The following is a 20,161-nucleotide window of genomic DNA, read 5'->3' as shown; positions in this document are numbered from 1 at the left end:
TGCAATGTGTAGACTCCTGCCTATTTCTAAAAGACATTGCTAAAAAAGAAAAAAAAAGACTGGAAATAGACCATTCGAGGCAATCTTGACAACTAAACTGAATTTCAAAATAGTCACTCCAGTTGGTTATCATGCAATCAGTTTATAAAGGACTAGAAAATAAACTACTGTTCAAGTGGTTTTGGCATTTGCATGAGGATACAGCTCAGGATTCACTCTTCGTTTTTCCTATGAGAACAGTTTTGGGGAACGTGTGAAGACTCAGAAACTCACTCTCAACTGATAGATCCTAAAAGTCTAAGCTTTTTCTTCCATCATTAGAACCTCTGGGATCCTCTTAATCTTGGCATGAGAGAAGGGCAGGCTTTTACTCTCTCTCCCTAGCTATGTGGCTTTGTAAATGTGATATAATATGAAACTAATATGCAAGATTCAGAGTCCCACCAGATGCCCAGGTGGTGGCCCTTTCCAGGGTAAGGGGCCCTTTCCTTGCCTCTCATTCTTCAGATTAATCCCACCTGTCCTACCTTCTGTCACATTCCAGCCTGGTTTGTACCATCAGCTGCTATCAGCCCCTCTTTTTATAACTCTGTATATAGTAGCATTAACTCTACTTCTTTCAAACATTGTCTTTTGTACCAACCCCCCTTACATACATACATACTGTACACACTCCCACCCCTGACAACAGTTCACATGTTTTTCTTCCTTTATAGAGATAATGCTGTCAAATGTATTGAACTGTAGGGAACAGAATTGAGCTGTTCTTTTATTTCAACAAACTATTCTTGAGTGATTATGGTGGTGAGCACTAGCAAGGCAGGGGCACAACTAAGAATGTGAGAGGGAGTCTGGGAAGCCTAAGCATAGGTTTTGGAATCAGACAGGCCTGGGTTCAAACTCAGTTATCCAAATGGGAATAATTATAGTACCTACCTCACAGATTTGTTGCTTGGATTAAAGGATATGATGGCTGCAAAGTATTTGGCATTGTACTTCACACAAAATAAACTTTCAGTAAATGGTGGTAATGAAATATGACATAAGCTACCCTCCAGGAGTTTGCAGACAAGTGGGGTTATAACAGACATGTCTCTTAAAACTCTATTCCATGTCACATAGTTATAGTTAGTGGAATAAAGGTTGAGGAAGAATATTATGGAAATATGGAGTGTTACAGAAATTTCTCTGACAGAAATTTGAGGATGGTTTTCTCAAAAAATGCATACTGGGTATTTTTTCAATAGACAGGTGTTGGCAGTCAGAGCATATCACTGATGAACGACGGTAGAAGGACGAACACTAGAATTGGAAACAGAAGACCTGAGTCACTAGCCATGCAACCTCGGACAAATCACTTGAATAGTCTGAACCCAAGTTTCCTTCACAGTAAAATGGGGAGAATGAGGAGAATGCTACTAGCTCTGCCTGCATCCCAGTGTTGGTGCTGGGATGAAATAAAATACTATTGGAAAGGGCACTGTGAATCCCGAACATCACAGTGTATGGTGGTAGTGGTGGAAACAGTAAAGAAATGAGTAGTTTTCAGTCAGCCTCATGGAAATCAGTTTACATCTATCCATTCCTACTCCCTTGCCTTCTCTCTCCTGTGATTAATGGTGCACTTTTGCAAGTCAGCTAGCCAGTACTCCAGCTGAAAGAAATGTTTGGACAAAGTCTACTCGTGATTTCGCATGCAAACAGAGGCAAACGGTAGGTCAGATAGATAATTCAGGAGAATAGATAATCAAAATGTCACTTCTACCTAGCACTGAAAAGAGAAAAGGAGGGAGTGCACAGAAGGAGGCCTCAGATCACCTACAAAGTGAATAATGAAGAATTTGCTTTAATAAGAATTTGCAAAATCACTGTGAGTGGTCATACCACTGTGCGGATCTGAAAATCCAAGATGTCCAAGCAGGCAGATTTTAGCCTTTAGAATTGACTCTGTCACCCTCTGTCTCTGTCGTCTTTGAGGGAACTGCTGAATCTGACTCATTCACACAAAGTCTAGTTTTGTCTCTCAGGCCTGAGATTTTGCAGTTTGCTCTGTCCAGGATAGGCTTTGTACATACCTTTGAGCAAATTATTGGAGCAGCTCCCGGTTCCCTCAGCCAGCTGAATCCTTACAAAGGAGGATTTATTTATTTTTCCTCCTTTGTCCAAATTAGAGGACAAAGAACATGGCAAGTAGTGGCTAATCACAGGGTATGCTAAAAAAAGAAAAGTAAAAGAACCCCCTCCCCAGTGTAACCCTTGCAGTTGCCCCCAAAGCAGCTCACAAATACGTGCCTTCCAGATGACTGCAAAGAATGGGTGACCCCATAGCTGACCCCTGCAACAACCCACAGAATGGGTAATAGCTAGTGACCCATCACCCAGGAGAGTGACGCTGCTTTTCTGGGGCAGCCTGTCATATGTACCCATATCCTTAGAGTCTTCTCTTTAAAATGACAATTTTGAGGGGACCACAGTTTTGGGGAATTACCTTGGCATTACACCATGTGCCTGAGTGTTTAGGTTCATCTGAGGATAAAAAGTTGCAGGTTAATAAAAACAACTCTGAAATAATAGCAATAAGCCAACAGCAGAAGGTCTTCATAGAGGAGAGCATACAGAATTTGGAGTCAAGCAGACTTCTTTGCACTGGAACCCTGTTATTTGCTGGGTGACATCAGACAAATTACTTAAACTTTCTGAGCCTCAGTTTCTTCATCTACAAAATGAGGATAATAATAGTAACTTTCTCAGAGTTGTTTGGGAATGAATAATATGCAGCACAGTCCCTGGCACCCAAGAGTGTACAATAAATATTAAATTCTAAAATAACTCCCAGCCTTCTCACAATACTTGATTTGCTTTGCATGACTAAGCCGATTTCCAGAAGTTGCATCAATACACTGCCTATAGAAATGCACTCATTGCTTTGTTCTCTAAGGAGCAACAAAGCACTATTCAGGAGCTGTTTATTATTTTTGCAAAGCTAAGAGGGTGGGAAAGGCGAACGGTTACAATTTTCCATTTCACAGGTAGGAAATCAGAGGCATAGGAAAAGTAAATGACTTGCCCAATGTCACATAAAGCCAGGAGCACAGCTGTAATAGGTTATGAGCCCCAGTGCAATGCAGCTTGTGTTCACCTTTTGAAAGTCAGGGGTAAGCAACTCCTGTCTAAGCTTTAATACCATCTATCTGATTTCTTAGATTTTTCTATAGCTGCTTGCTGGTCTTGAGAACCTTTGAAGCTTTGGGGAAATCACATGGGTGATTTGACCTTAAATCTCATGCCACTGGCAAAAGATTAATTGCTAGCACCTGGAAAGGGGCCAGACAATTCTGTGTAGCTGAATAACAGCACCATCTAGGGATGTGACTGGCCTGACAGATTTAGTTAGTACAAAATTGATAAATCTAGAGTTTGTATAGCTTCACTTCCCAGATAGATAAGGCAACAGGCTCTGAGGGTTGACATTTACAGTAGCCCTACCTGTGTTTCGTGACACTGAATCTAGGTTTTCTACTCTCTTCCTTGGAACCTGGCTCATTTTCTAAGGCTCTGTCTTTAGTAGGCAAGAAGATGAGGGAATCTGACAAGAGTGCCACCTTATGACTGGAAGCAAGAATGCCCATCATTCTTTAACACAGCCATATGATTGCCTTTAAAGTCTTATTTACCCTGATTCAGTACAGGTTAAGGTCAGAGAGGGATGCAATGATTACATAGCAGCTAGGAATTTTCCGTCACAATCAGAATCCAAAAAAGATAAAAGGCAGCTAAACGCAACATAAAAGCTTGGATAGTAGATCTAAACCTTGGACAGGACATTTGGCACAGCTTGACTCTTATTCCAGACTCCAGTGTCATGAGGCCCTTTTTAGCAATGTGGATTCTGACAGGCACACAGAAACCTGAGCTTTTATTTCTTTTGCTTTGGTCACTCACTCCAGAAAGTATTTTCCTTCTTGGAAAGAATTGTTGGTGGTGGATATTTTTCACTGTAATTTGTACTTGGAGCCCACAGGGTTTATTATTAGATATGGTTCTCTTTCCTTAATTCTTGTTCTCTAGTTTTATGTTTCAATTCAGGAGGCATTGCTCTGTGCCTGATATACACCCAGTATACTTCCGTAATTTTTGTCACTCCCAGTTGTAAAATATCTGGCCCAGTAGCTTAGGTCAGTAAATCAGTAGCTTTCCGTGTACAAGATCTTATTACAGTGGATCTGGTATTTTGTGTTGCCAGTAGTAAATAAAGATGGCATTAAATAGCTTCCCTTGCCCTCACACATAAAAAACCCAGTGTCTTCATGTATTATAACAACACATAGAGTCATTTTTCTGAGCTGGTTGTTACTTTCTGCATACAATTTAGTGATATACGTTATTTTAATAATCATTCAGAAAAATCATATTATGTATAAATAATCATTTAATTGCATAGACACCATTTTTAATATTAAAATCGTTAGTAAGATTGTTCCTAGAAACTTTGTTGCTCTGAGCAGAGTAAGTGATTTTGTCTTCTTTCATCAGATGAATTAGAGAAATTAGAACAGGAGAGACTGGCTTTGGAAGCCACTATCAAAGATAATGAATGCGAAGAAGAAAGTGGAGGCCTCAGAGGCTTGTTTAAAAAAGCTGGCAAGCTGAACATTACTAAGCCAACTCCCAAGAAAGGTAAGTGCCTTTAAAATTTACAAGAAAGATTACAAGACGAGCCACGACTTGAGTGTCTACAGGGGTCAGTAGTCAGCAGCTAAGACGTTGGGGGCATTGAGTGTAGGTAAGGACTGAAAGATATTTCCTTAAGAGAAGATAGTACGGCTAAAAGGTAGAAGCTATTGTCATTTATCAACAACATTCACCCCTTTGTACCATCTTACTGTAAAAACTTTGTTTTAAGATCATATTTGGTTTGGGAGTCATACCGTGCTTAAGCAGATGGACCGTCATAAAATAGAAAATTCTTAGTTAAGATGTAAAGGGGATAGAAATTCGTGACCCAGCCCCCAAACTGGTTTATCTGCACCCACACACCTCACGCACACCTTGCAGACGTTTCAGGAGATTGAAAGTCGACGGGTACAGGTAAATAAGGGATCCAGATAGAATTCTAATTTCAAAAATGCATCTCTATCACAAACCAGAATTCCGGACTTGGAACTTCATTGACACTAATTACCTGCAGATTTTGGCTGAATGGTACACTTATCTCTGAATGTTCAGTATACATCCCAGAAATGGAGGACCACAGAATGAGACCTTGTTATAAGTTAAATAAACAGGTGATTCAAATAACTGATTTTTTTGAAAATTGCTTTCTTTCCAGAAACGCTGCCGGTTTGAGTTTAATGAGGTCCACAGCGACCTCTGCTGGTAGAAAATTAGAATGTTAACATTTCTTTCTTTCATGCACAAATAATCCTATATAGTTACTGAAGTCATTCACTGGTGTAAGGCCCAGGAAAGATCATTTCTCTGGCAGGGTCTCCAAGTCAAGTAGCAAGATCCAAATTGAGACTTAGCTGCTGGTCTAGGTTAATAAGAGCCAACCTTTCAAAGAGGCCCTTCAAAGAGGTTGTCTCCTACCCTGGAAAAGGTTTGGTTCTGTTTGCTTATTTTCCTACTGTGACCCAAGGACTAAATTTAACCTGTAATACAACATTTTTATATATTTACATAGAATTATAGGAAATCCAAACACTTCCCCTCTTCAAACACTAGAGGTACCCTTGGGTGCCAGGAACATTCCATGGACTAGGGGAGAACCTACTGTGCCTTTGTCCCCTTAAAAGGACATTTTCTAGAAAAATGATGTGTTTGAATCCAAAGTTGGAGTTACATCAGGCCTTTCAGGGTGTAAATATTAGAATAAGACCATCTGGATACTAACTACTATCTTCTTTCCTTTTCAATTATTTCGTGTACCCATGAGAAGAATTAACTATCCATTGAATCTGCACTATGCAATGGTACAATCTGAAAAGCAATGGAAAATTCAGAAGTCATAACCCATACTGTTCTCTAGCTGATGGGGAGGAGGGAAGCATTAAGGTCCTTATTAGTGAAAGTGGGACTTATTTATTCTGGAACGCTGTTTCTGCATCGTAATACTTTGGGCAAAAATGTACACCTCTGAAAGTCAACATGTCTCATTGTTCAGAAAAGCAAGATTATGTTATGTTTTGTTTCCAACACCTAAATTTTCACACACAGCTCTGAAGTAGGCCCCTTCACTGCTCCAGGCCTTTGTTAGCTGACGACTCTTCTGAGTTAGGACCAACTCTGCCTCCAGGCACTCATACGTGCAAATCAAAGCATCCAGAGGATCGTGTAAGTGGGGGCAGAGTTTGGTCCGTTTTGTAAAGATATTTAACTTTCTCCCTTAGCGGTCCTAGGGAGATACAAACAATATGAGATAATTGCTTCAGAACCGACAGGCCCAAACATGAAAACAACAAAAGACAGAACAAAGCATCCTCAGAACCTCTTAGATCAGAGAGGAAGCTCTGAAGAGGCTGTCAGCTCTACTCTAAGCATTATGCTGACACCATCGCTTTGAAATAGAGCAATGAAGTCACAACTTTCAAAGATGTGGAAATGAGAAATAATATATATGGAGTAGGAAAGAAACCCCTACTGGGAAACAGGAACAACGGTTCTGAGCAAACACTGCCCTAGTTCCCTGGTACACTTTTGCTGTGTCCATGTTAGGGTGGAAATTGCATTAAAATTTTTTTTTAAGTACTTTATGTACACTCTTAACTATAACTCAAGAAAAGGTATTTTTAATCATATTTCCTGGCTTTTTCATCTCATTCACAGAGATTCTAATAGCTCAAATGGCTTTACCTTAGATTCACAGATTCCTTGAAGAGAAAACAGAAGAGTAGGCCAGGCCCACATTAGGACCAAAGGGTCATAGAGAGTCAAGATGCTCATGGTCCCTGGCAACCTTTATAATCCAGACATTGATGGAATTTACACCAAAATTGCGCTCAAATGAACAAATTGTCTAGTGAAGGAGTACTTCTGATTCTTCTGCTTATCTCTAGAAAACCAATAACCACATGTTCTACTTTTAAGTACATCTGAAAATATAAGTTGCGTTATACCTGAAATTTGGAAAAATCGGGATATTTTGGCTTTTGTATCAGATAATTTAGCATTGTTACCTGTCTAAGTAATAGTTCTGCTCTGAGAGAGATTACTAAGGATCTGAAAAAAAAATCTGCTGCTTTATAATGAAAACTGTAATCATAAGATCAATATCAAGTTTTTCTGAACTATTGAAGGTGATCTAAATTATTGTGGAATTTGACCTTCATCTCTCCTTTTTTGGAGAATAGGACTCACTATTTACCCATAAGCATAAAAAACACTTACAAATTCATGACCCTTCCTCTATTTTCCTGAAGAGATTTATTAGAAAGTTATTTTGCTTCTTTCCTCAAAAGACAAATGGAAGTACTACTTTCTCTTTCATTACAGACAGCAGCATTAACACAATCCAGTCGATGCATGTGGGGGAGATCAACCAGAAACTGGTGGAAGCGAGCACCCAATTTAAAAAGAAGCAAGGAAAAGGCACAATTGATGTTTGGTGGTTGTTTGATGATGGAGGTAAAAAATTCCAGAATATACACTAGGGAGCAGAATTTCTATGTTGATAAATTTAACAAACTGCATGGGAACGTACATGGAACGATATCAGTTAAAGAGTAACATTTCCGTGTTCTCCAAAGATTTAAATTATGTAGGAGCTATGAATGTGGGAAAGGCTAAAGAGACGAAGCTACTCATTTCCTTTCAGTTGGATATGCTCATTCTTTTGTCATAATCTACTCTTTTTTTGTTGTTAGGGTTAACACTCCTTATCCCCTATATCTTGACTCTCAGAAAAAAATGGAAAGACTGTAAATTAAGAATCTATGTCGGAGGGAAGATCAATCGCATTGAAGAAGAAAAAATTACGTAAGTAATTTATCACTCCTGTGTTTGGATGTTTGCTGTTTTAATGCTTTAATTTTGAGAACTGTAAGCATCTTTGAGTCACAATAAATTTAAAGACAAAGTCACCACGATAGGCCTCAAGCTTACTTGTTTCTGGTCAGTAAATTATCTGTGTAATTTTTCTAATCATTGTCTTCAGTCCTTTTATCCCCTTCCACAAATGCTTCCAACAAGCATTTGGCGCAGAAGCCTCATCTCAAGTCTTGAATGAGAGTATCATTATCTTGTATAATGTTTATTTTGTTCTGACTCGTAAATGCATCCAAGAAAGGAAGAGCCTGAAGGCATTTGTGTCCAATAGTTTCTTCTGGGAGATTCAAACCTGTTAATTCACAGTAGTCACTCTAGCACAGCACACTTAGGAGAGAACAGAGAGACTGCATCTGGTCCAAGCCACAACTCTGCCACCAACGAGCTGCAGGACTTTGCAACAGTCACTGCGCATATGTGGGTCCCCAGTTTTTCACTTGTATTGTGAAAGTGTTTAAATGGATGACTGTTGATAGCTCTTCTAATTGAAAAAATAAATAAGTCCCACGGTGTAAGTCTGTGTCTTTCTTATTACTTTAGTCATGGAGAGTTGATCTGTAGTTGTGAGAGCAACAAGCATGCCGAGAGTGTGGTGCATCCAAAGGTCTCTGGCGGAAATCTGGAGAATGACCTTTGGCGGCACTTGGTCCCTCATGACATGCCTAAGTCCTAGCCCTTCCTGGAACTGCTACTTCCAGAAATCACAAAATAATGACTGGCTCTTATTCAGTAGTTTTTCACATTTTCTCCCCCCTCTTAGAAAGATATTATAAATATTTAATTCCTCGTAAAGAGAGTCATACTAAAATGGAAACTAACATGAGGTCTACAATAATTTATATTTTCTTAAAGCCTCTAGTACCTTATTGGGACAAGTGATAAAATTTGAAAATGGTTGGTGGATTAGATGGTAGTAGGGCCTCAGTGTTAAATTTCCTGATTTCAAAAACTGTACTCTGTTTATAAAAGAGAATGTCCTTGTTCTCAGGAAACACCCACTGAAGTATTTAGAGGTAAAGGGGCCTGATGAAAACTGTGCAACTTACTTTAAAATGGAAAATAGGTAGGAGGTAGAAAGCCAGCAAGCAAAAAATATATAGATAGACAGATGTAGACAGAAAAAGAGAAAAAGAGAATGACAAATCAAATGGGGTAAAATATAAACAACTGGTGAATCTGAGCTTTCTTTGCACTATTCTTGTAACTTTTTTGTAACTTTGAAATTATATCAAAATTTTCAGTTTCTAGGGGAAAAAACCTTTAATCTATAATGATGTAATATATAATAATTATTAGTTTGTCAGTAGTTTGTCAGTAACTCTATAAAAATTATCCATAATAGTCAATAAGTATTGGAACTTGCTCTCTTTTTTCCAAATGATAAGGAAGAGTGGACAGCTCCACATTATCTTCCCTGAAACATGAATGCAGAGCGGGGTTTGCTGTTTCCAGTGACTGCACCTACAGAAATTTCTCTTTGCCTTCAATGGAATAACTTGGTCCACATTTATCTGTATTCATCAAGTACTGTAATGAAAATCAAACACTAACCAAAGCCTTTGTCCAAAATCTAAGCTGAAATAAGACATGAAATCAAAACTCTTTGATTGAAAATAGCTAAATATGCAATGATGAAGTGTTTCTCTCTTATATTTTCAGAATGGCTTCCCTCCTGAGCAAATTTAGGATAAAATTTGCAGACATCCATGTCATTGGTGACATCAACATTAAGCCAAACAAAGAAAGGTATGAAATATTTAACAAGATCCATTGTTTATTTGTGGTACTCTCTCCTTCTCTTCTGTGTTGATTATTAGAAGGTAAAAATGTTATGGATTTACTGCAGTGACTCCTGATAGGATATAATAAAAAGGGATTTCAAATAATCATGACACAGAGCTATCACGTTCTAATGGAAGGAAAAGGTTTTAAGGTGAAGATGAGCTTGAGAGGAAGAATTGTTGGAACACCATTTAGTTAACATTTTAGAATTGCCCTTCATGTTATTGGTTTCTCTGGTGGCAAGAGTAACAGGAAGCACAAGCTCAGACAATTCTGACCTGAGCAGTCAGGGTAAGTTTTTACATCACTGGTGGGCCATCCTGAATGGGAAGCCTATGAGAGCCCCTAAAGGGGGTCTCTAAAACTATCTGAAGCCTGGCAAGAAAATGTATTGGTTCCAAAATTTTTAAATGAAAAACATTGAAATAATTGTTTAAATGTCTTCAAAACAACATCGTTTTAACTTCATTGATTGTTAAATTTGTCAACTCCATGATACTTGAAAACAATTTGTAGGTAGATCTTAAAAGGAGTTCCCAGAGGTGTAAGAAGATTGTCTGAAAATCATAGCCAATTATAAAGTACTTAGAGCAATGACTTAGCAATTATAAAATATTTTCCATTGTTTACAGTCCAAAATCATATTTACTGTTGCATCTAGATGTTTAATACATTTGATTTGGTGTGGAATGGGGTCTCCAAGGGTTAGAGTAGAGGGAGACACGAAGGTCTCAGTATGGCTTAGGTCCTTGCTGGACTCTTGGACCTCTTCTCATTTCTGTTGACCATCATTTCTCCTTCCTCCTGCAGTTCTTGATGGATTGCAATTCCATATTCCTTGAGCCTTCTTGCTCTTCCCTCCTTCTGATTCATTGTTATCCCAGATGAGCTTAATAACTAACTGAAAATCATCCAGATTTAAGATGCATTCTTACTGACCAAATGGCAACCTCGAACTTCATATAGTTTGAGGGTATTCATAATTCCTCCAGTGTTATTATGGGTCAGTTAAAACAGCTTTATGAAACATCTTAACTGTGATAAGAAAGCTATAATTGACAGGGTTAACCTGGATTATTACTATGTAGTATTTCCTTACATCATATATACCACGAATGCCTTTCATTCCTGTATTTCTACAGTTATAAACAGTTAAGAAAAATTAAGAACAGATTTATCATCCTCCTTGGTAAATGGAATTAACATTCTGATATGAAGTGAACTGTCATGTGGTAACCTCTGGTAGCTTTCCACATTTCACTTGAAGAATTTTAATTCCTAAGTTGCTGCCTCTTGGCTTTTGCAGTGATGTGATCAAACGGGCTCATTTTATAGCTCTAATTGGTGGGAATGCATTCTCTTTCATAACACAGCAGGTCCAGTGATTCCCTAGTATGTGCCACTTAGCAACAGGCCAGAGCCTGCCAGCGCTCTGCAAGTACAGGACCGCTTACTGTTGTCTAGAGCACAGTCACAGTGTCCCCTACTGACTTTGGATTTTCTATAAGCCCTGGCTCAGTGCTGGGCACAGATCAGCCACCTACTTCTTGTAGGTGAATTCTTCTTGCTGTTGTTTGTCTTATCAGCAGCTAAGGACTGTCTGTGCTTGCTGATTAATTCGTTTCTATATCCTTTGCCTCTTTACCCATCAATATGGTTTTCTCTACCCAAGTCCCTGTTTCCTTCCCTCTCTTTTGTGCTAGTCTCTGCCCAGCTGCCATGGTCACCTGCTGCATACCCATCCTTTCTGTCCTATCACTGAGGATGCCGATGTATCTCTTTTACTAACCATGCCTCTTCCTTCTTTGAGTGTCCATCACAGCCTAGACACTCTTCATCTTCCTACCCCTGACCTTTGTTCCATGGTTTCCTCTTCTCAAGGAGAAAACTCTATGCACAGTCGTAAGAAACAAAGGACCCAGGCATTTGTGCCTTTGTCCTGGTATCTAAATTTGACTTTAGACACCATTCTGATTTGGTGTTTCTTACATATCCTCCACATGCTGCAGTGAAGAGATCTATTTCCCTTTCTCAGGAAAAAAAAAAAATGAATTAGTTTTCACAATTGTGGAGATTCTCTCTGTGATATTTCAAGGTCTTGAGGAAGATGCAGGAAAAAAAATCCATTCTTACTAGAATAACTGCAGTGAATGTACCCTGGTGTGAAGACAAAAGGCCACCAAGAAAAGGTGTGCTGGAAGTGCCATCCTTCTCTCTTCAGTCTTCAGCTATAACTGATGCCCTATTACTTTATAAAACAACCACATGTCCAATGCTGGCAATGGCTTTTCCAATATTTGAAGGTAAATTTTAGAACAGAGAATGGTCATTCAGTAAATCTCACAAATGTCCACTGGTAGCACACCTAGCACCTTTGTGACAATTTTTAAAAGGCAACTCCTCTGAGTGGTTTAATAAGAGAAAGAGAACCCTTCCCCTGGGCTGATGCAGCCCCAGGCCCAGGGCCCAAAGCTTACAGCACTGTCTCAACTTCAGCTTTCACATGGGCCTTGTTGGTCAGGCAGCCCTTGTCTACCATTAACAGCTATCTCCTGATCACTGTTCTTTCTTGGTCACTATTCTCACACAATGTTGAAAACAGTTTGTCAGTGATTTCCATGTTGGAGGCTAATGTTAACTGTCCTTCAATTGCCTTTAATAGATCTTTCAACTACCCATAAAACATGAGTAAGTCTTGATGGAGACATTCTATCATAAAAATATTATCTGTAAATATGGTAGAGCAAGGGTGAAAGGGAGTACAAAAGCAAAGTTAATTAGAAAAATAATTGGGCCAGGGAAAACTGAAAAGCTCTTGTGGTTAAATTTCATTTTTTATTGCATAGACTGAATTAAAAGTAATAGGCCAAAAGAACAGCAATCTTTAAACAGAAATCAGAGAGAAACTAGAAGCAGTTAACTAGATAATTTAGTTGAAAGATGCTAGTGTGATCACAAAAACAACAAATACATTAATTTGAGAGAAGAAATCTTATATGAACTTAGGGGGAAATTTTTATGCAGTCAAAAAATGTTTTTAACTTTGTTATTATGAGGAACAAGGATGGGGAAGGCAGGGCAGCTATAAGTTAATTTTTTAAATTAAATTAATTCTCACTTATATTTAATAGTATGTAATACTTGAACTATTCTAGAATCAATTAAAAAATAATTATAAGAAAGATCAGATTTAATAAGAATCAAATAGAAATCTTAAGCTACCTTTGGATCACCAAGCTAGGAGAATGGAAAATGGCCAACTCAGGGATGAGCCTTAGGATGAAGAAATCAAAGATACACATAGATAAGGAGCAGTAAGAGTTTAGAGAAAATGAATGGACAAATACAGCCCCATTATAACCTACTGTGTCACTTAGCATGCTTCAATTGCAAGGAAAAGAAAACTTAACTCATAGTGACTTAAATAATGGAAATTATTATCAAACTGAACTGAAAAATCCAAGGGTATTCTGGCTTTCAGGTGAAGCTTGATCTAGACGGTTAATTTTACAATTAAGGACTAATTCTCCTTCATTCTCTCTACTCTACCTTACATTATGAAATCATCAATCAAAGTTGATTTAGCTTATAAAACCAAGATGACTGCCCATAGTAGCCAGAACTACATATTTGCTCATTTGTGTTCAGTGGGAGAAAAAGTTTGTCTCTTCCCCAGTTGTTGAACTCAGGTCATTGGCTGCATTCAGGTAGCACCAACTGAAGCCACTGAGCCACTTGCTGTGGTCAGTAAAATGCAAGGTGTCTATTGGTCAAGCTTTCCTGGGTTAGGTGCCCACCCTGGCCAATCAGTCTGGCAGAAGGAATAGACTTGTATTGACTGGCTGATGCTGGGGACAGAGTCATTCCCACCCAAACTACAATGGAGAAACATAGTATGCATGCCGGGGCGACAACCAGCAATCGCCTTTCCACTTTCCATTTCTTAGGAAACTATTTTTGAACTGCTCTTTCTAATAAGCACCTGGGCTGAGATGCTAAGAAAACTCTTATCCTGATCAAAATAATTATATGTAGAGCTTAAACAGAGAAACTGTCAATTGCTAACCTCAGTCCTATGGCTGTTGAGTAAAATGAATGCCTTGCTTTTACAGGGCACTTCATACTTTTCAGAGCACTGTCACCCAAATCATCATATTAACACTCACACCAACCACGTGCCAGCTTTCAGCAGCCGTTGTTATCCCCTATTATAGGCAAGGTTATCCAGGTCAAGGAGGACAATGGAAGAGCTGGAGCAAGAACCCAGGCTCTTTTCTCCTAGGCCAGCAACTTTGCACTGATTACCGCCAAGGTCTCTGAAAGCACAGCACTGTTGGGAGGAATAGCAAATAAAAGTATTGTGTGGTTGAAAGAATAATAGGGCATATCAGTCTTATTCCTTCCCTGTCATTGTCTACCATTCTAAATAAGTCAAAGCATCAGAAATCTACTGCATTAAGTATCTCTTCAATCCCTTAAAAAAAGCACACTGGTAGGGACAACCTACTCCTCTGTAATCTTCTGTACTTTGTACAAATCCTAAATCAGGACAACTGATGAGATCACTGAACTCATTGCTTCATATTTTAATTTCTTAACCTAACAGCACATTGATTCTAATTATCACTCATTCCGAAGTTACTAAATTATAAGTAAGCCACATTATATAAAACCAAAGAAAACTTTATATTTGAGATCATCTTACAGTAGCATAGTAAAGACAACTACTCCTATAAATTATAAACTTTGTTTTGTTCTATTTTAAAAATAAGTCTTGGGGCTTTCCTGGTGGCGCAGTGGTTGAGAATCTGCCTGCCAATGCAGGGGACACGGGTTCGAGCCCTGGTCTGGGAGGATCCCACATGCCGCGGAGCAACTAAGCCCATGCGCCACAACTACTGAGCCTGCGCTCTACAGCCCGCGAGCCACAACTACTGAAGCCCACGCACCTAGAGCTCGTGCTCCGCAACAAGAGAAGCCACCGCAGTAAGAAGTCCACGCACCACAATGAAGAGTAGCCCCCACTCACCACAACTAGAGAAAAGCCCGCGCACAGCAACGAAGACCCAACACAGCCAAAAATAAATAAATTAACTAAATAAATCTATTAAAAAAAAAAGTCTGGGGCTTCCCTGGTGGCTCAGTGGTTGAGACTCTGCCTGCCAATGCAGGGGACACGGGTTCGAGCCCTGGTCTGGGAAGATCCCACATGCCGCGGAGCAACTAGGCCCGTGAGCCACAACTACTGAGCCTGCGCGTCTGGATCCTGTGCCCCACAACAAGAGAGGCCGCGATAGTGAAAGGCCCGCGCACCGCGATGAAGAGTGGCACCCGCTTGCCCCAACTAGAGAAAGCCCTCGCACAAAACGAAGACCCAACACAGCCAAAAATAAATAAATAAATAAAATAAAAAATCCTTCCCTCTACTTAAAAAAAAAAAAAAAGTCTTATGAGATTCTTATGAAAGACAAGAATGAGATTTTTCAGCAATTTTTAAAATGTTCCGCAGCTCTGAGATACTGCTCCTACTTTTCTGTTCAATGATTTCTTCTTAATCGCTCTAAAATGCCCTCAGATTTTAAAATATTATTGATTTTTGTGTTTTCCTCTAACATGCACCTGAACAATAGCCATTTGAAAAGCTCAGGCAGCAACATCAGATACCAGAAGGACAAAGGCTACATTATTTACAGCAAACATTCAAATTGTTCTATAGCCATTAAACTCACTTACTTGCTCCTCTTAGTTACTATTCTCCTACCTGCCTGCAGCCTCCTGCCATGAGTGGGAGTTGCCATGTGGACTAAAGGTGAGGAGGGCAACCCTATCCAAGTCTCAGGGATGCTAGTTCATCTCCTACATTAATTCATGAATGTCTCCCATAGAATCTATAAAATAAGCAGATGGAAACTCATTTATGGGCTGAAGTGTCTATGTTACAACTGTGTCTTTGACTATATTATGTAGAACGTGTATTTGCAGAATAATTAGTGTGTTTGTGTATTTATATTGAGGATCTAATGCCTAGTAGGCTATCAAGGCCTCACACACGTTAAGGCATTTCCCTGAATAGGGAGGCACTACTATAGCCATGGTTTTGCTCACAGAAAGTCCCCTGCAAAGATAATTCTTAAAAGATTTGCATGACATTCAGCTCTGATTCTGCAGCCAGCAGAGCTAGTCATACCTAGAGTATCTGTGAAATAATGAGTTGGTTTCCCACTGTGAGGCCTCTTTTATAATTCCAATTTCAGCTGGAAATTCTTTGAAGAAATGATTGAACCATATCGTCTCCATGAAAGCTGCAAAGATTTAACAACTGCTGAGAAATTAAAGAGAGAAACTCCGTGGAAAATTACAGATGCAGAGCTGGAAGCAGTCAAGGAAAAGGTAAGGACTTGTCTCCCTTAACCTTTACTTTGCTATTTAACTAGCTGAAAAAGAAAACAATGGTTGATTTAAAGATCAAGAAGTAATGTATCTATTATAGAATTTCATTATTCAAGATCCAGGGTTTCTCCATATTTCAAGTGATTTTTCAATCATATTATTGAATATGAGGATTTAGAAAATTGTTTTCATTTTTTAGTATAAAATCAATTTTTAAGTTAAAAACAGGTTATTGACAAATATTGTGAAGTCTTCTTTCCAATTTAATTTTATAGACTAGGAGACAGACCCATCAGTCTAAAATAATTTAAGTCAATACATATGAAAAGTAAATATAGATTGACTCACAGTTTTAGACAATAACAAAGAATTTTAACCTGATAAAGTTAGCTATAAAAACTAACACAGGGATCTGAGAAAATATGTAATTGGAGCAATGAATATGAAAGTTGGATCCAGCACATCTTGTAGGACGGATGTAAAATGGTGGGCTCTTCTAGAGAACCCAATAAAATGGGAGTTACCCACATGGCCTGAGCTGAATGAAGTTGCAATAGTGAGGATGATGAAAAAGGCAGGGACATAAAAATAAGGCAGAAGAATTGACATCTGAATTGGATTAGAGATTCAAGGAAAAGGACCACAAGAACCTCTAAACTACAAAATTTAAATAAATTATATTAGGAGCTGAAGTTGGAACAAATTAGAGCAGGAGATACTAAAAGCCTTTCAAATTTAGTGGAAAAATACTGAGCTAAGAATCATAAGCTCTGTGTGTGATACACTTCCCAGTTCTAACAAAAAGTTTTCATATAATTGAGCAAATCACTTATCTAAACCTTGGTTTCTGAACCAGTGAAATGTAATAATAAATATTACTCTCATCACTGCAAAATAGTTAATGTAGTTATTTTTCCAAATGTGTCTTTTGGTGACTCTTTCATTGAAACCAGTCCCCTGTGCTGGTAAAAATCAAAGAGCTTAAATAAGGATAGACTAGGGTATAACCTATGTTCTTAGGATATCAAATTAGTATCAAGATTAGGTTAGTTTTCTTCAGCTGCAAACCTGTTCCCCAGCACTGGCCATTCTTATCTTCTTTTTACCGTTATCCATGTTGCTTGTTTGTTTTATTCTTCTAGAATTTAATAAGCCACTATAGCACAATGGTCTTATTCTTTATGTTTCTAAAATTTCCCATGAGTTTTAAAAACACTGTTAAGTTTCCAAACCTGAATGAAATAACTGTAATTTTTTTAAATGAGGTTTTTCTACTTGTCCATAATTTGAGGTAAGAAGATAAATTCTCATTCATAATTCTGGGAAAACTGCCCTCAACAAAATCTGAATGTTGTCCACAGAGTTACCGCCAAGTTCGACTGAACGAACTCTTACAGGAGCACTCAAGAGCTGCCAATCTCATAGTCCTGTAAGTATCATTGCAGACATTTAAGATTGTTACAGAGAAACCTTAGTTGTGAATTTAAAAGCTCACAACTATTCAGGTGGAAAGTTAAAATTGGAACATGTGGGATTTTAGGCAGCGAGGGAAAATAAAGGCCACCCTGAGACACTGACAATTGAGGCCCATGGGCTTTAGAGGGCTCCATTTGGACTTTCCACCAGGTGTTCCCCACCCAAAGGGCCAGGGGCATAGTGCATGCCCATCTAGAACCCTGGCTCCTCCCAGGTTCCAGGGAACATGACCCTGGAATTCCCTGCCTAATTAGCCCCAAGTTGGCTACCAAGGTTCCCAGGCCCCTTCCCTAGATAGCTGCTCCTGAGGTATGGAGTCCACAGCATGTTTGCAAGGCTCTTTACCATGGGGGAAGAGGCCAGGGCAGGAGAAAAAGGAGTGGGCTTTTCCATTTCCACTCTTTGCCCTCCACTCCACAAATGTTAGGGGTGTACCTGCTGAAAATATGAATGTTTACCTAAAGATTCATTGCCAAACATGAAAACCAACAATTTCACATTTATACCTCATGAACTGACTCCTATGTACAAAGGTAAGTATGTCTTCAAACAAGGTCTACACTGGAGGACTATCCATTTAAGACATAGATTGTTCTCCTGAATTGGGTGGTAGGGCTCAAATAGCTGTTTCTCCCAAATATAAGAGCTTTAAACTATTAGGAAAAATCATTTTTTCCAAAAATGGGGAGAGGTATTGGTTGATCACATTTTCTATTTAAAGAGTGAAAATTTATTATATGTATGCTTTGCCTCTACCCTACAATGCCCAAGCCTATTTTTCTGGTTTGTAGATATTTATATTATCTGAGAAATATATCAATTTAATATCTATATTCAAAATAATTTCCATGCTTTCATTTTGTCGGGGAGGCACATAAAAGGTTCAGGCCACTTGTTATTACATAGCTCAGATAACTAGTGATGTTACTGCCTGTACTAATTGTCACGTTTGTTCTTTATTTTTCTTCCATGCTGTCAGGAGCCTTCCAGTGGCAAGAAAAGGATCTATATCAGATTGGTTGTACATGGCTTGGTTGGAAATCCTCACGAAGAACCTCCCTCCTGTCTTACTAGTTAGAGGAAATCACAAAAATGTCCTGACATTTTATTCTTAAAAGATAAAGGATTAGAACACATTTTAACTTAATGTATGAATAAGTAGGAGACATGTTCCAGTACTTCATGTTATAAATCTGATCTGTGGATATGTAAACCTCTGGACACCAAGTAAACTTTGTCATTTTTTTCTATTATTACTTAATAGGAGCTATTCTTTTTTTTCTATCAGCTTAAGGGGGTGTCAAAGCCAATGCTACCCCTAAAAAAACATCTTGTCATTGTTGTTGAAAAACAAGAAAATTAAGCAAACCCATGCTGGCTTATGCCCATGAAAACCACCAACTTATTGTAAGCTTTTCCAGGCACACCTAATCTTTTGTTTGCTTCTAGGCCCTGGTAGAGGCTTCAGCCCCCAGCAGTTTCTCATTAAATGCCTATTGACAGGCTGGTATAGTAACCATGGGTGGTTATCAAAGGAAAAGACCAACTGGGCAGGAAACGTGATTATGCTTGGCCTTCTGAGAAGCTTATACCTACAAAGAAGATTTGAAAATCAGTAACTGAAACCTTTAAGAAGTACTTGCTTCTACACAATGTTTAAAGCAGTTACCTAAATAAGGTTATTTAATATAACACAGATTATATACTTAGAGTGATCTGAGCGATCGCTGATAACATAAGGCTTCAATTTGGGGCTGATTGAAAAATATATTAGCTGGATTAGGAGGCAACATATATTCCAATTAAATGCAATATATTCCATCCTTAATATGTAAATTTTAGTTGCTTTCCCTATTTAGACATTTCCAGCATGGTATTACTTTGCATATTTTTTTTCTAATTAAGTGGGTAGCACAGATGAAGTCTTCATAGATGTTTAATTGAAAACCAAATACCACACATTTTCTAACTGTTATAAAGAAATATATCCTGAATCATATATTTAGTTACTTTATATAGTGATTGTATAGATTTAAAAGAATAATTAAAATGTGAAGTGGAGAAACTTGCAAATTTAGAATATACAAGTATCGATTTTTTTTCATTTGTTAGTGTTCCTATAATACTTAATCATATTAAAAAATAAGCAAAATTTTTTTTCTGATGGATGGCTTGATTATTTTCTTTCCTGACATATCATGACTGTTTATTCTAACTGATAAAATATGAGGGGAAAAAATCAACCTGAAATAAAACCACTCAAATTCATTTGCTCTGGCCTAGGTCATGTTTTTACCTTTCAGTCACTAAAATCACAGTGCAACAATGGTGTATCAGATGTGAGCCTGAAATTTTCAATCGGTTGCCTCATCTGCAGGTTGTTTAAAGCTGGGATTCAAGATTAGTCTTCCAGGCCAGACTCTGGCCTCAGAAGGATGACTAGGGAGGGAAAAGGGAAATAGCAAAGCTT

The 20,161-nt window shown here is 38.4% G+C and overlaps 1 protein-coding gene across 6 annotated transcripts in view; it reads left to right on the top strand.

The window, feature by feature from the left end:
- SLC12A1 (solute carrier family 12 member 1) overlaps positions 1-19,855 on the top strand; it is a 92,353-nt gene extending 72,498 nt beyond the window's left edge. For all 6 annotated transcript variants that reach the window (XM_061180337.1, XM_061180336.1, XM_061180335.1 and 3 more), the window contains 7 exons: positions 4,534-4,677; positions 7,492-7,623; positions 7,863-7,974; positions 9,703-9,789; positions 16,080-16,215; positions 17,577-17,644; positions 18,671-19,855. In XM_061180337.1, the coding sequence (XP_061036320.1) occupies positions 4,534-4,677; positions 7,492-7,623; positions 7,863-7,974; positions 9,703-9,789; positions 16,080-16,215; positions 17,577-17,644; positions 18,671-18,806 (815 nt within the window). In that variant the 3' untranslated portion in view covers positions 18,807-19,855. The remainder of the gene's footprint in view (positions 1-4,533; positions 4,678-7,491; positions 7,624-7,862; positions 7,975-9,702; positions 9,790-16,079; positions 16,216-17,576; positions 17,645-18,670) is intronic.
- The last annotated feature ends 306 nt before the right edge of the window (positions 19,856-20,161 follow it).

The sequence above is a fragment of the Eubalaena glacialis genome, chromosome 2, assembly GCF_028564815.1.
Source record: "Eubalaena glacialis isolate mEubGla1 chromosome 2, mEubGla1.1.hap2.+ XY, whole genome shotgun sequence".
NCBI lineage: Eukaryota > Metazoa > Chordata > Mammalia > Artiodactyla > Balaenidae > Eubalaena > Eubalaena glacialis.
Note: the sequence above shows the minus strand (reverse complement) of the source record. Positions and strands in the feature narration are given on the sequence as shown.